Below are 13929 nucleotides of genomic sequence, written 5' to 3'. Positions count from 1 at the left end.
CTGATTTTTTTCGTTTCCTACTCATTTATGACTTTTTTTTTTTTCAGTACCACACGGATGAGCTTGTCTCATTTGGTTTACTGTGATTCTTTTCCACTACAATATTTTATTCTAAATGATGATATATGTTATTCTCTGAAGGCATATAACAAAAATATGAGTTTTAAAGTCTTATAATAGTTTTTGTTTTGTTTTTTAAGGAATAAGAGGCATACATCTCAATCATTCTATTCCCCAGGTTTGTTAGAAGGGAGACTCCTGGGAAAATTATATTTATGGATATTTTCTGCTTTTCAACAAATATACGGTATAAGCATAATTTGGAACATTGTCTTTCAGAACTTAAGAAAGGGAAGAGGAAGGGAAATAACATTTGCTGAATGCCTACCATGTGCCAGGCACTGTGCTAGACACTTTGACATACATTACAGGGTTTATTGTGAGTATTAAATGAGATACTGTATCCCCATTTTACAGATGAGGAAACTGAACTTGCCCCAAGTCACATGGCTGGTAAGTGGCAGAGCTGGACTAGAATCCAGACTCCAAATCCCATGCTTTTCCTGGTGTACTGCGTTTAAAGCTTACAAAGAGAGGTATGAAGTTAATGACCAAAATGGAGAGTTCTCAGAATTTCTTTTCCCATGGATTATTTGTTATTAAGCCAGAAGCATTTATCTTTTTCCATGTCAGGAGTTAGATGGTTACGCACACATAAATAACCAGAATTTTCTGCTTCTAAAAGGCCAGAGCAGAGGGATGAGTGATATTGGAGGGAAGATTTAGAAATAAGACTTTTTATCAGTTAAGGGCAGTTTGAACAAATATTTCACATCTTGTAGGGCCTTGCTAATAATGTTAAATAATATCTTATAGTAATAGCAAATGTAATCGCTAATAAATCATACGTTAGTAAGCTCCTTATCTTAGACACTGGGGCGGAGTGGAGGTAAGGTATAAATGGGCTTGAACAAAAACTGGAAAGTTCAAAATTTATAAGGGCTGGAGCGATAGTATAGCAGGTAAGGCACTTGCCTAGCATGTGGCCGACCTGGGGTCAATCCCCAGCATCCTTAGATAGTCCCTCAGGCCTACCAGAAGTGATCCTTAAGTGCAGAGCCAGGAATAGAAGCCCCGAGCACTGCCAGGTGTGGCTGAAAAAAATTTTTTTTTACTTCATAGTACATTCACCAACCCACAGATCACCCATTACATGCCCCTTACCATGTGAGACTCAAGGGGATACCGGGCTTTAAAAAGATTTTCTCAGGACCAGAGAGACAGTATAGGGATAGGGTGCTGGCTTGCATTTGCAACGGCGAACCCCAGTTTGAATCCTGGCACGTCATAGCGTCCCTCATTCACTCCCAGAAGAAATCCTGAGCACAACCAGGAGTGGCCCCCAAACCAAAAGCAGAAAAATATTATTCCTAACTTGTCTAAAGTTTTGGGGCCATAGAATAAAATTATTATAGACATTTTCTTCAGGCATGAGTTAAAGCCCCCACCAACGACCCATTTAATTTTAGAAATTTATGCAATGAAATTCTAGAATAAAAAATAACCTGGACACATACAGTAGTTAGGTGGGATAGAAATTATTGACCTTTAGTAGAAAGAAGAATAAGTATGTCACCAAAGAATGTTGGATGGGGGCCAGAGGGATAGTCCAGCAGGTAGGGTGTTTGCCTTGCGCATGGCCAACCTGAGTTTGATCCTGGCATCCCATAGGGTCCTCCTAGCACTGTCAGGAGTTATTCCTGAGTGCAGAGCCAGGAGTAATCCTGAGCATTACCAGGTGTGACCCAAAAAGCCAAATAAAATATAAATTTACAAATAAAAAAGAAAGTCGGAAAGTTCTTTGCACTAGAATCCTACTTTCCAGATTTGCTTTAAAATCCTACTGGTCATAATACTTGCAAACTTATATTAAGATAAAAGCATTTTCATAACTTGTTTCAAAAACAAAGTTTTGACATACTTCCTCAAAATGAGGTTCTCTTTAACATGTTTTACTAATAAGTGTGTATTTAAAGATATGGAGTTCTTCCATCGACATTATTCAATGTCCACAGGAAGTACATCATCCTACTGATTCTTCATGATATTACAGAAAGTTTCACTAATACCTACTAACTTATATTAGACTTGAATTAATTCAATCTGATTTTTGTTGGAGGAGATTATATTTTTTGAAAAATTAGTAAATTCCAGCTTGTTAGGTGACTTCCCAGAACTAATCTATCTAAGTATATCATTTCCTTCCAAGTGATTTTTTTTTAAGTGATATTTTTTTTGAGCTCACATGTTTGGAGAATGTTTATTTTGGAATTGCTGTTACCCTTAAAGCCAGTTAATCTTAAAGGATACTTTCAGCTTTTGGAAAGAGACAAGTTTACAGCCATTTTTGATTCTAAGATATAATAAACTTTTCATCAGTGAAATAAATCCCACCCACTTCCCATTCCCCCCCCTTTTTTTAAGTCAATACAACCTCCTAAAGTAACTTTTGTTTATCATATGAGTATTCTGTGTTAACTCTCCAGTGCCCAATACAGCTGATATGTGGCAAACTGGAAAGAGAGGATAGACGGACCCTCTGTGCCTCTGTTACCTGCACTACACTCGCCAGCAGTGTTTAGGAAGAGCATCCCTCCACTGTGCCTGCTGTGTCAGCGTGACGTGTGAAACTTCTTATTCGTCACTGGCTATTGTTCCAATTTTGGAAAGCCTTGTGTAACCTCCAGCCTTTCCATTGTTTCAACCTTTATTATCCCATAACCTTCTTCCCTGGATGTGGGTAAAGGGAAGAGAGAACTATGTGGTCTTGTGCTCCGTTCTATCTCCTCCTACACTGATTGAAATATATTTTTAAATTGCTATAGTAAGTTTACAGTCTCTAATGTGATAAAATCAACTCAAATATTTCAAGGCCACACAAAATTTTTTTAGGACATAAGACCAGTATGCACAGTAATTTTTAACAGTCACAGAGGAAAATTTAGGATTTTTCAAGATCTACTTAATAGACACACTGCTGATGCTTAGATTTGGCAGTTACTATTTATGACCCTTTTCCAGAACTACATATGAAAGCAATAAGAACTTTCATTTTTTTTCTCATTCATGTTAGGAAGACCTTTTATATAAGTGGTCACCCAAACCATGTTTTTTAATTATTTTGTTTTTTAAGTAATTTTGAGCCCTACTTAGGTAAAACGTGGCATTTATCCCTCCCCAAAGAAGCACATAGCAGAGTGTTTTGAGGGCCAGAGCGATAGTGCAGTGTAGGCAGGGCATTTGCCAAGCTCACAGTGACCCATGTCTAATCTGTGCATCTGGTATGGTCCCCCAAGCCCAGCCAGGAGTGATCTCTGAGCACAAAGCCAGGAAAAAACCCTGAGCACTGCTGAGTGTGGCCCCGCCCTCTGCATAAAAAAGATGAGTTTTTTGAATAACCTTTAAAACTTGACTGTTTTTACTGCTAATATCCCATTTAAGTGAAAAAGTCATTGTTTTTCTTTTAGGTAACTTCAGTTCTTACTCAATGGGTACAATATTTTAATGAGATATGGAAGTCCTCTGACGTTTTCATTGGCATTGTTTCAGACTGATTTTTGTAGGATTTATAGCCTTATTAAAAATATTTTGACATTCTTGTTTTGAAAGTTCATGTATTTTGTAATCTCTCATCAGAGTATCAGATTAACTCTGTACTATACATTCTCAAAGTTAAAATGGTTGTGGTAGAAACATGTTTTATTGCTTAAATCCATTTGTTTCTTCTGGGATGCTATATTTATTAAAGACAGATATTTTTAAAATATAAATTGGAACACAGGATTTTTATATTCATTCTGAATGCTAAATAAATATTAAATCTTATCATTTAATCATAGCTATCAATAATTAGAAAATACTTCTTAAGAGCGAGTAGTACAGAATATTTTCTATGAAGATACCAAAAGACAAAATTTCTCAAACCAGTTAAAAACAGAGCTTTCCTATTTTGTTTCTTATTTGGCTTTTAAAGAGAAAATTACTGAGCTGGATTCATCTCCCAGTTCCTCACTCATTTTTCTGACCCTAGGATTTGCACTTAAAGACATTCAGTCATAGTCACAGGCATGAGAAGAGGGTATAGAAAAATCCCAACTGGAATAGTCAGAGGATGGAAAAATAGCCAGAGGATACTCAGAATTTTAGCCAAGGTGTGCTGCCGCCAGCTCCCACTGCTTAGAACCAATGGTAGATTTTTCAGAATTTTTGCAAGCTGATAATTACAAGAGCCATTATTAAAAGCCGAACCTATATGTGTGTATATATCTATATACATGTGAATTAATACTAAAAGTTCTTCATATCGAGTTAGTTCACTTATGCTCATAAGGTTATTTACATTTATCTTACCCAAATGGTGTTCTATTTCTACTTACTCTCTGTATATGTCTTTCCTACTCTATATTTGTGATAACATCACATTGGTATTTTGAAATTGGCTCTGATAGACATATTTCCACTATATAGTATAACAACAAGTGCTTTAGGTCAGGACATTTTTTTTTCTTCCCACAGAAACCTGGTTAACATTTTATTAGCACCCCACTGATTTTTAGGTTAAATAAACTATCACTTTAAAAGCCTCTCTACGTTAGCTCTGGATTTAAAACAACAACCTTTCTAAAATGATCAGGGAATTTTTCGTATCTTACATGTATAGAGCTGAATATCATTGTTCAGTGTTCCAAATTGACAATCTTTGATACCTAAGATTTCTCTACTGCTCACATCTTAAAAGATTAGCAAGATTGCCTCTCATGTCATTCCCAGGTCAAATGTATGTGCAGTCTCGAGCTTAAGTGCTTATACAGGCTTATAATATTTTGTTTCATTGCAGCTGCCACTGGTGACATGCCCACGTACCAGATCCGAGCTCCAACGACTACTTTACCACAGGGAGTAGTGATGGCTGCCTCACCAGGAAGTTTGCACAGCCCCCAGCAACTAGCAGAAGAAGCAACACGCAAACGAGAACTCAGGCTAATGAAAAACAGGTCAGACACTGCTCGAGAAGTCAGCGATCTTTCCTAGGACATGTTCTTTCTTCCCCAGGGCTTTAAAAGTTGAGCTGACTTTTCTGAAAGGATTTTTCTCAGCTTAAGTGTTATGTGGCATTTTATGTGGTTTTTGCTCTAGTGTCCTGATCCTCAGAGTTCCTCACCATCAAACTCTTTCATAAACTCCAGGAACATCCCTATATTTTGTAAGATCATGTCTAAAAGATCCATTAATTTTTTGTAATGATAGAATAATTTTATTACAAGTAGTTATTTTGTACCTGGTACAGTTGGGGATAACTTTGATATTTAAGCATTTTTATAAGCAAAATAAATTTTATTGTGCATTAAGAATTTCTTAAGTCACAAGTAGTTTTTTTGGTAACTTTTCCCTGTTATGTCAGTCATATATTATTCTGAAACATTCCAGTCCAGCACAAGTATAAAACAGCAGAAAGATATGATTACCTGCAGCCCCACCATTTGGAGATACCTATGAATATTATAGTGATAGTTATTTACATTTAATTCCTTTTCATTTTGTTTTTATACTATTACTGTAATTTTATTTTTTAAACAGTTCCTATTACCAAAAAATACAGTTTTCCAAAATCATTTTTCAAATTTAACTTATTATTTCAGGATTTAATTTTTTTTTTCTTTTTGAGTCACACCCAGCAATGCACAGGGGTTACTCCTGGCTCTGCACTCAGGAATCACTCCTGTCGGTACTCAGGGGACCATTTGGGATGCTGGGAATCAAACCCGGGTTGGCCGAGTGCAAGGCAAATGCCCTACCTGCTGTGCTAGTGCTCCAGCCCCAGAATTTAATTCTTATTATAAAGAATGACACACATTAATCTAATTTTTTTTTAAATAAGCAAAATAGTTTTTCTGCTAAGTCTTATCAGTTTATTCCTGTCTAAAATAATGTCAGTGTTAAGAAAAATAAAACATTTTAGACTGGATGTGTTCATCTATAAAATAAGAAACTTAGAATGGTATTTAATTTACTGGGTATTATCAATTTAACTAATGAGTCTCTAAAATTTAGAAGGGGTCTGAGCTCAATACCGTCCTTTGTCACAAATGTGAGACAGTAGCAGCGACATTCACTTTACCAAATAGCCTTTTAAATATGGAAGCTTGATATATTCTAGAATTTCTTACATTAGACTACTGTTCCCAAGCTTATATCATTAAATGGAGTTTTTTGGTACCCTGGAATACTTCAGCAGATTTCAGAAATAGGAGCATTGGGAGGTGGACCTCCTTATCAGTGATTGTTTCAGGTTCATGTATGTAGTCATATTGGATTCCTGTTTTTCATCATCACAATTTCACATCAGGATAATCCTGAAGGAGGGCAGAAAGGGCTCACAGGCCATCATAGTTGTTCCAAGGAAATCTTGTTTGTTATCAAAGATTCCTAATTTTAATCTGATCTGAATTTGATCTAAATTTGATCTGTGGATACTTTAAAATTATCATAGCTCTTCATGTTATGAGTGTACTTGAATATAAATACTCTCATGTCACACAGGACATGGTGAAGTCCAGTTTAGAAATAGTTCAGTGTGAGGATAACGCAAGATGTCAAATTGATCCTCGACACCTTTTTTTCCTCAATTAGACATTCCCTATCTTTGGTTTTGCCTTCTGTTTTTGGCAGTGCCTGAACTGGATCCCTGTACTGGCATGTTTTGCTCATGCTAGTCATGCAGTCTGCCACCAAGCCACATCCCCAACCCAGCTGTTAAAAATAGTCAGTTTACTTAAGTCAGGAACTCATCAGTTTCACGGAAGTGAAATGGATAAGACATTACCTAGTGGACCAGAGAGATTCTGTAGGGGTTAGGTGCTTGCCTTATATTCATCCAACCTGGGTTTGATCCCCAGCACCACATATGCTTCCCTGAGTACCTCCAGAAGTGATTCCTGAGCACACAGCCAGGAGTAAGCCCTCAGCCCTGCAGGTATAAACAAAACACAACCAAAGAGTCAGTAGTGAGACCCTATAAGCATGCCCCACCGCTGCCTACTCATATATAAGCAATCTCCCAAAGGAAAAATAAAATGTAAAAAAATGGTTTCTAAAAAAGAATAATTGGCTAATAACAATCATTGGGTAGCATTTGTGTTCAAGCTGTAATAATTGCAGGAAATGAAGGCCTAGCCTTGTAGGTGGTATTTTGATCTTATATAGCTGGTCCAGATTTAATGTGCAGCCCAAACAAAGAACCACCAGCGTCATTGGGGATCCGGTCTGCTCCTCCTCCCTGCTGTCATCTTCAACATCTGACATTTCTTCCGAGGACCACAGTCTGGCAGCCACACCTGTCGGCCTTGCTTCAGACTGGCAGAGGAGTGGGGCTAGCTGAGCCTTTACCCTCTGAAAACATTTCCTTGGAAGACCTAGCAGTTTTCAGTTTTCACTCATTGACTAGAAATAGTCCTGGGTCACATCACAATGGGGATGCATTCTGAGGAATGTGCCTTTAGGCCGGTTCCTTGTTATGCTAATGTCTTCTAGATAATTACACTTAGATGGTCAGGCCTAGTACTCAGCTATGTGATAATAGAGCAGCCACTTTCTCTCTTTTTATTTTGGGAGGGGGGTCCACACCCTGCAATGCACAGGGGTTACTCCTGGCTCATGTGCTCAGGAATTACTCCTGGCAGTGCTTGGGGGATCATATGGGATTCTGGGAATTGAACTGGAGTTGGCCGTATGCAAGGCAATCACCCTACCCACGGTGCTATCACTCTAGCCCGAGTGACCACTTTCTTACATGCTGTGTCCAGCCTAGACCAAAACATTATGGTGGTGCTTAAAGACACAAAGAAATAGAATACTCAACTGCAAGAGTTCTTAGAAAGGGCTATTTTAGCTTTGTAAATCCCAGCTTTAGAGCAAGATGAGTGAAAAGCAGATAATAGGTGGCTATTGGTTGCCCAATGTCTTACACTTAACATATGGTATATTATGCTCAACGTATGGTACTTGCTGAACAAGATACTGGTATCTGTTCAGCAAGTACCAGTACTATATCTGAGTTTTAAGTGCTTTATATCTACTGTTTGTTTAAGTCACATAAATTCCACACGAGGATAGATTTGATTATCATCCTTTGAAGAATTGAGGTTCAGAGAGGTCATGTAACAAGCGAGTTAATACTGCACAGCTCAGACAGAACATGCAATCAGCGGTCTCTGCTCTGGGGCCTGTTCTCTGCACCAACCTCTGAGTCATCTCAGTGTCAGCTTCAGATTTATGTGCATGGGAAGGAGATGGGTTCTCCTGACTAACAGAAAGACCTCTTCAACATTCTCTTTGATTCTTCGACTGGCATTTTGAAGGATAATTATATTCCTACCAATCAATCTGCTGACAATTTTCATTTCTTTAAAGCCCTGTCAGTTTGTTGTCCTTGCCACAGATAAGAGGTGTTTTCCATAGCTAAGTGTCATATATTTGTGTGATTATTCAAAGCAGAGGTTCCCAAACTTATTTGGTCTACTTCTTTTCAGAAAACAATTATTATGGGTCCCACACACATACATGTTCTACTGTCTCATTGATGCTGGCTTATTCTGCTGGTGGTTTATACTTGGCTGTGGCTTTATTGACACAAATCAACAATGCCATCATGAACATGTTAAGAGAACAAACAAAAATTACTGCTCCCCATTGCTCCTTAAGTTACTACAGCCCTCCTCCTAACTCGTTTTTTTGGTTCCAGTGCTCACTTTGGGCTACACTGACATAAAGTTTTTTGCATTTGGAGACCCTCCAGACTCCCATAATATCTGAGTGCAGGAAACACAAAGAATGGATATTTATAATAAATAGTTCGCTTTGGTTAATTTAAAAGATTGAATACCCCACAACACTGGTATACAAATTGAATAATTCGAACAGTAGCTTGTTTTGTAACATGGCTATACACCTCCTAGATCTAGAACTTAATACAGTGATTAAATCATGAAAACATTCTTATGCATAAATGTGTTTTAGTTCCTTTATGGAAGAGTGTTGAATTATATTCCCAAGCTGGCATCTTGGGCTCTAAGTGATCTTGCTTGTATTCTTCACTTTTCCTTGTGATTTATTTATTTGGGTCATCCTGTTTACATTAAATTGTAATTTATACATAATATGTATCTGAAAGCTTTGTGAGTTCACAGAACGGTAGCATTGTTTTGGGTTAGGAAGCAGGCGATCTTTACCTGTAGTTCGATGGAATTTCGAAGTTTCTCTTTTTGGCTGACTTTGGCCTCCCACAGAGAAAACAGATAACCAGCTGTTGCTGTTTTAGGGTAGTGAGAGTCAAATATCCTAAAAATAAATCAGAATTGGCCAATCCTGTACACATCATGATGATGTGTATATCATCCCCACTTGAGACTGACAGCAGTGCCTGTTGATTGCATTCAAGTAACTGGTACTTAGTGATTAAACACAAACCTTTGCTAAAATAATATTTGTTTCTTAATAGGTTTCAGTGTAGGCTTTTTAAAATTTTTTAATGTAAAGAGTACCCCAAAGGCAGTTATTCTCAGTTGAATATTCCAAAATAGAGCTATCAGAGTATAAGAGGGGGATATTCTATAGAGGAGTTAAATGATAACATGTTCCCCCTCCCCTCATACCACACACACACACACACACACACACACACACACACACACACACACACACACACACACACACACACCCCTGAAAAAACAGAAAGAGAAATATTTGTTAGATTCCTTGATTTTTGTGGAGTTTTACGTGAAAGTGACTAATGTGTTCTTCTACTTATTTATGTTTGTGCTCTGGCTGTGGGTCTCTTGTTTCCTTTGGGCCTGGTCTACCACGCGTTAAAATTTAGCAGATTGGATAGAGATGCATATGATTAGAGAGCCTTGAAGTACACTGTTGGGTGCTTCAGTGGTTTCCTTCTCATAATTTTAAATTTTAAGTCACATTCCTGGACTTAAATGTTCTGAATCATTAGATGTTGTATTGTGTACTCTCCCTTCTCCCCTTCTTTTTAGTCTCAGGAATAGAATCTCTTTTATTTTGGTTTATGAAAATGCATGTGACTTATTTATTGTTACTTTTTTCCATGTTGTTTTCTAGCCAATAAAGTATTTCTTGCCGTCATGATTGCTCTTACTTGCTTTACTGAAATTTAATCTTAAAGAATTCAGATGACTGATATTAACATTTAAGGATTTGGAGGTTTAACTTTTTTTCTAATAATTTTTAGTCAGATGAAATTAGCTTGTGGCAGAGAATGTGGCTTTTGGTAGACCAAAATAAATGTAAGGAAATTTGAAAAGATCTCTAAATCTTTTTGTGGCAGTTCCACTTTGGGGATATGGGCCTATTGTTTTAGGCTACTGTAAACAATTCTGGTGACTATTATCAGAGTGTGTGTTTATGAAAACACCATTTACGACCAATGCTGAGTGAATGGATTGTGCTCTCAAGTTGTTCTTGTTGTCTTAGAGTAATTTTATCAAAGGGCATGTGCTTGGTTCGGTTTGGTGTATTGTTTTGTACAAACTGTACCCAGGATTGATTGATTGTTGAGTTTTTTTGGAGGGGCGGAGGGTGGTGGGGCAGATGTTTATTGAGCCACTCTGGATTGTCCTGGGAGGTTGTTCTTGTAGTCATTTGCCTTGTGTTGGTTCCAGGGAAGCTGCCCGGGAGTGTCGCAGGAAGAAGAAAGAATATGTCAAATGTCTTGAAAATCGTGTGGCTGTGCTTGAAAACCAAAACAAGACTCTCATTGAGGAACTCAAGGCCCTCAAAGATCTTTATTGCCATAAAGCAGAGTAATTGTCTTTGGCTTGGACCTTGTTTTCTGTGAACTCTAATCAAGGCAGGAGATAACAGCAGTTCTACTAATTGCCATGTGGACTTGTAGAAGGGACACTTGTGACCCTTCAGAATCCAGTTTGGCTTTAGTGTTGGAAATGGAATTGGGAATGTTGTTGTGAGATTTGGAATGCAGCCATGATCACATATGTTATGCTTACTTCAGTCTGTTTGTCAATAGCATGCAAAAAACTGTTTTGTTTGCCCTTTTGCTTCTACCCCTTTTCAGAGAAGCTGCTAAAGAATGTCGACGTCGAAAGAAAGAGTATGTAAAATGTCTGGAAAGCCGCGTTGCAGTGCTGGAAGTTCAGAACAAGAAGCTTATAGAGGAACTTGAGACCTTGAAAGACATATGCTCTTCCAAAACAGATTAGTAGAAATATTTAACTGTGAACTGATCACAACATGTACAGTTGCTTTTGCAGGCAATACAATATATAGCCGGCAAGAATTATGGCTTTTTTCCTTTGTATCATTCATCATATTCTCTAATCTCTAACATTCCTGAAATGCTTCACTGTACGTAGTTAATTCTTAACTGTAACTTCAATTTTTTTTAAAGAGACAAGCTGTAAAAAATGTATGTAACAAATTCTTAAAATGCAATATTTGTAAGACTTGTTCCAATGCTACATATTTGCAGTTCCTGATCTCTATGTCATGAATAGTGTCCTATGCAATAAATTTGTTTGCAGGTCTTTAAAAATCATTTTAGGAAAGGATGATCAAAGATAATGCATCCAGCCGTACAATAAAAAATAAACCACACCCCAAAAATACCTCAGGAAAGAATTAAAAGAATCTAATGACATGCCTTTATGAAAATTATAGCCTATAAATGAATTTATGGCATTTGCAGGCTTTTATATTAGTTGCTTTGTAAAGAAAAGTATTGTATTACTGTCCTTGAATGCCATAGTTGGAGAGAGTTTTTAATAGAACCATGTTGGTTACACTTTGTAGTGTTTGGTGCTCATTTAAGTATCTGAAATTTACTACGTTTTTACTCTATTGTGTAATATAAAACAATCTTCCAAAAGTGTTTACTGTTGGTTTACTATCACCTAATTATAGTTACAACAAATATTTACTATCCAAACTGGGTTTGACGTCTGAGTCAGAATTATACTGCGTACCGGCACGGGGTGCTCACTCGTGCCGCCTCCTGCACTGGGCTCTGAGCTCTGCAGATGCTTCTCATTCTTGTTTCGTTTGGGGGCCACACTCAGCAGTGCTCAGGGCTTATTCCTGGCTCAAGAATATTCCTGGAGGGGCTCGAGGATCATGTGGGGTGCTGGGGATTGAACCTGGATCAGCTGTGCCCTACCTTCTCACCAGCCCCTCGGCAGATGCTTTTTCTTGTCATCTCATTCGAGGGGAACATGCAGCAGCCGCTGGCAGGACGTCAGCCGTGTGGTGGAGAAGGCCTTTCTGCAGAGGGTCTGGCCGTCTCCTGCTGAGTACTCTCTATTTTGAATTCTTGCTACCAAAGTGAAAACAAAAGCAAGCCAGGGTGTTGTTTTTTTTCCCCATTTCAAAACAGCTTGAAGTCCACATTAGATCAAATATTTTGTGTCCACACGTCCAGATGATCTTTTTTGTATCTCAAGAGCAGTGTTGTCCCTGGTATCCACATGTCCTCCCAGGACATCAGTTGAAGGCCTTCAGTGTCTCTGTTACATTTTCTTATTTTCTGCAGTAACTTCTGAGTCGTAAAGTTGGGCCTCTCTCCCCCACCCCGAGGCTCCGGTGTTCACTGTGGAGAGGGAGGATCCTGTGCCTAGCATCTCACTTCTTCCTGTCATCTCGTTTCTCTTTCCTGGCACTCCCAGAACACAGGACATGCCATCTAAGGCTTCCTTTAGAAACACTTACTCATCCTTCAGAGTGTAGAACTCTGAATTTCTCTTTTCTTGTTTGTTCCTCTACAGAGAAGGAGGGAAGAAGTCAAGGAAGAAAGAAGACAGAAAAACCCCAGGGTGCAGGGAAATGGTGCTTTATACTCAGCCAGCCAGTCACTGTCAGTGTTGTGAGCTGTAGGCAGGACGAGGGGAATACCGGTCAGCAGAGCTGACCTTGCATGGGGGCAGCAGGAAATGCTCCATGTCAGAGTTAGAAACATGTAAACCCGGAGGCATGGCTTTGAATTGGGCTCTGAGGTAAGCGGTTGTGCCGGCAAGGAGGGAATGCTGGATGGGAAAGACCACTGCATCCTACTCCTGGGAGATGGGCGAGTTTTCCCTTGTACCCACAGGAGAGTGTGTGTGTGTGTGTGTGTGTGTGTGTGTGTGTGTGTGTGTGTGTGTGTGTGTGTGTGTGTGTGTGTGTGTGTGTGTGTGTGCGCATGCGTGCGCGCGCGCTTGAGTATGCTAGTGACGCTCTATAAGACAGGCTGGTGTTTCAGAATACATGGGGGTCACAAAGAGCAGTGGCCTCTTTGTCTTCCCCGGTGGGTGGTTTAAACAATGAAGAAATTCTAGTACCTCACAAAACAAAGTCCAGAGGTCAGACATCCCAGAATTGCTCAAGTCAGTGACTTAACGATGTCGAAACAATTCGATTTTTCCTAAATCACAAATTCTCTGCCATGATTGTAAGCACCAGAGGGGGATAAAGGGCACCTTTCTCTTTCGTCCTGTTTTAAGAGCAAGGAGAACTTGTTCAGAAGCAGTCAGATCTTTGCCCTCTCAAATTCCACCCGCTTGGTCTTTGTGATAACCTCCTTCCTTAACCAATCACTGTCAAGGAAAACAGAATTAAAAGCACTGGGTTGTAAATAAAGACTTAACCACTTGGAAGGATTCTAAGGTCCTGTACAGCACAGTGCCTGTCAGTGTTGAATAAACATGTCAGCAGCTCCCATCGGGATGAGGTGGGAGTGCTCCAACTGTTCCAGGGTTCAGAGCCCCTGTGAGAAGTAGGACTTGAGGCAGATTTTCCAAGGTCCACAGCAACTTCTTAATTCTCGCACAGTCAAGTGATGCCTGAAACCAAGGCTTT

At 38.9% G+C, this 13929-nt stretch overlaps 1 protein-coding gene across 25 annotated transcripts in view; it reads left to right on the top strand.

The window, feature by feature from the left end:
• CREM (cAMP responsive element modulator) overlaps positions 1-11971 on the top strand; it is an 81752-nt gene extending 69781 nt beyond the window's left edge. For 11 of the 25 annotated variants that reach the window (XM_055147255.1, XM_055147257.1, XM_055147266.1 and 8 more), the window contains 3 exons: positions 478-513; positions 4898-5054; positions 10746-11301. In XM_055147255.1, coding sequence (XP_055003230.1) covers positions 478-513; positions 4898-5054; positions 10746-10890 — 338 coding nt within the window. In that variant the 3' untranslated portion in view covers positions 10891-11301. Of the gene's footprint in view, positions 1-477; positions 514-4897; positions 5055-10745 lie in introns of all 25 variants that reach the window. The other 14 variants (XM_012932003.2, XM_012932005.2, XM_055147262.1 and 11 more) reach the window with 3 other exon arrangements.
• Positions 11972-13929: the final 1958 nt, after the last annotated feature.

This window comes from Sorex araneus, chromosome 9, assembly GCF_027595985.1.
Source record: "Sorex araneus isolate mSorAra2 chromosome 9, mSorAra2.pri, whole genome shotgun sequence".
NCBI lineage: Eukaryota > Metazoa > Chordata > Mammalia > Eulipotyphla > Soricidae > Sorex > Sorex araneus.
This window is presented reverse-complemented; position numbering and strand designations above follow the sequence as displayed.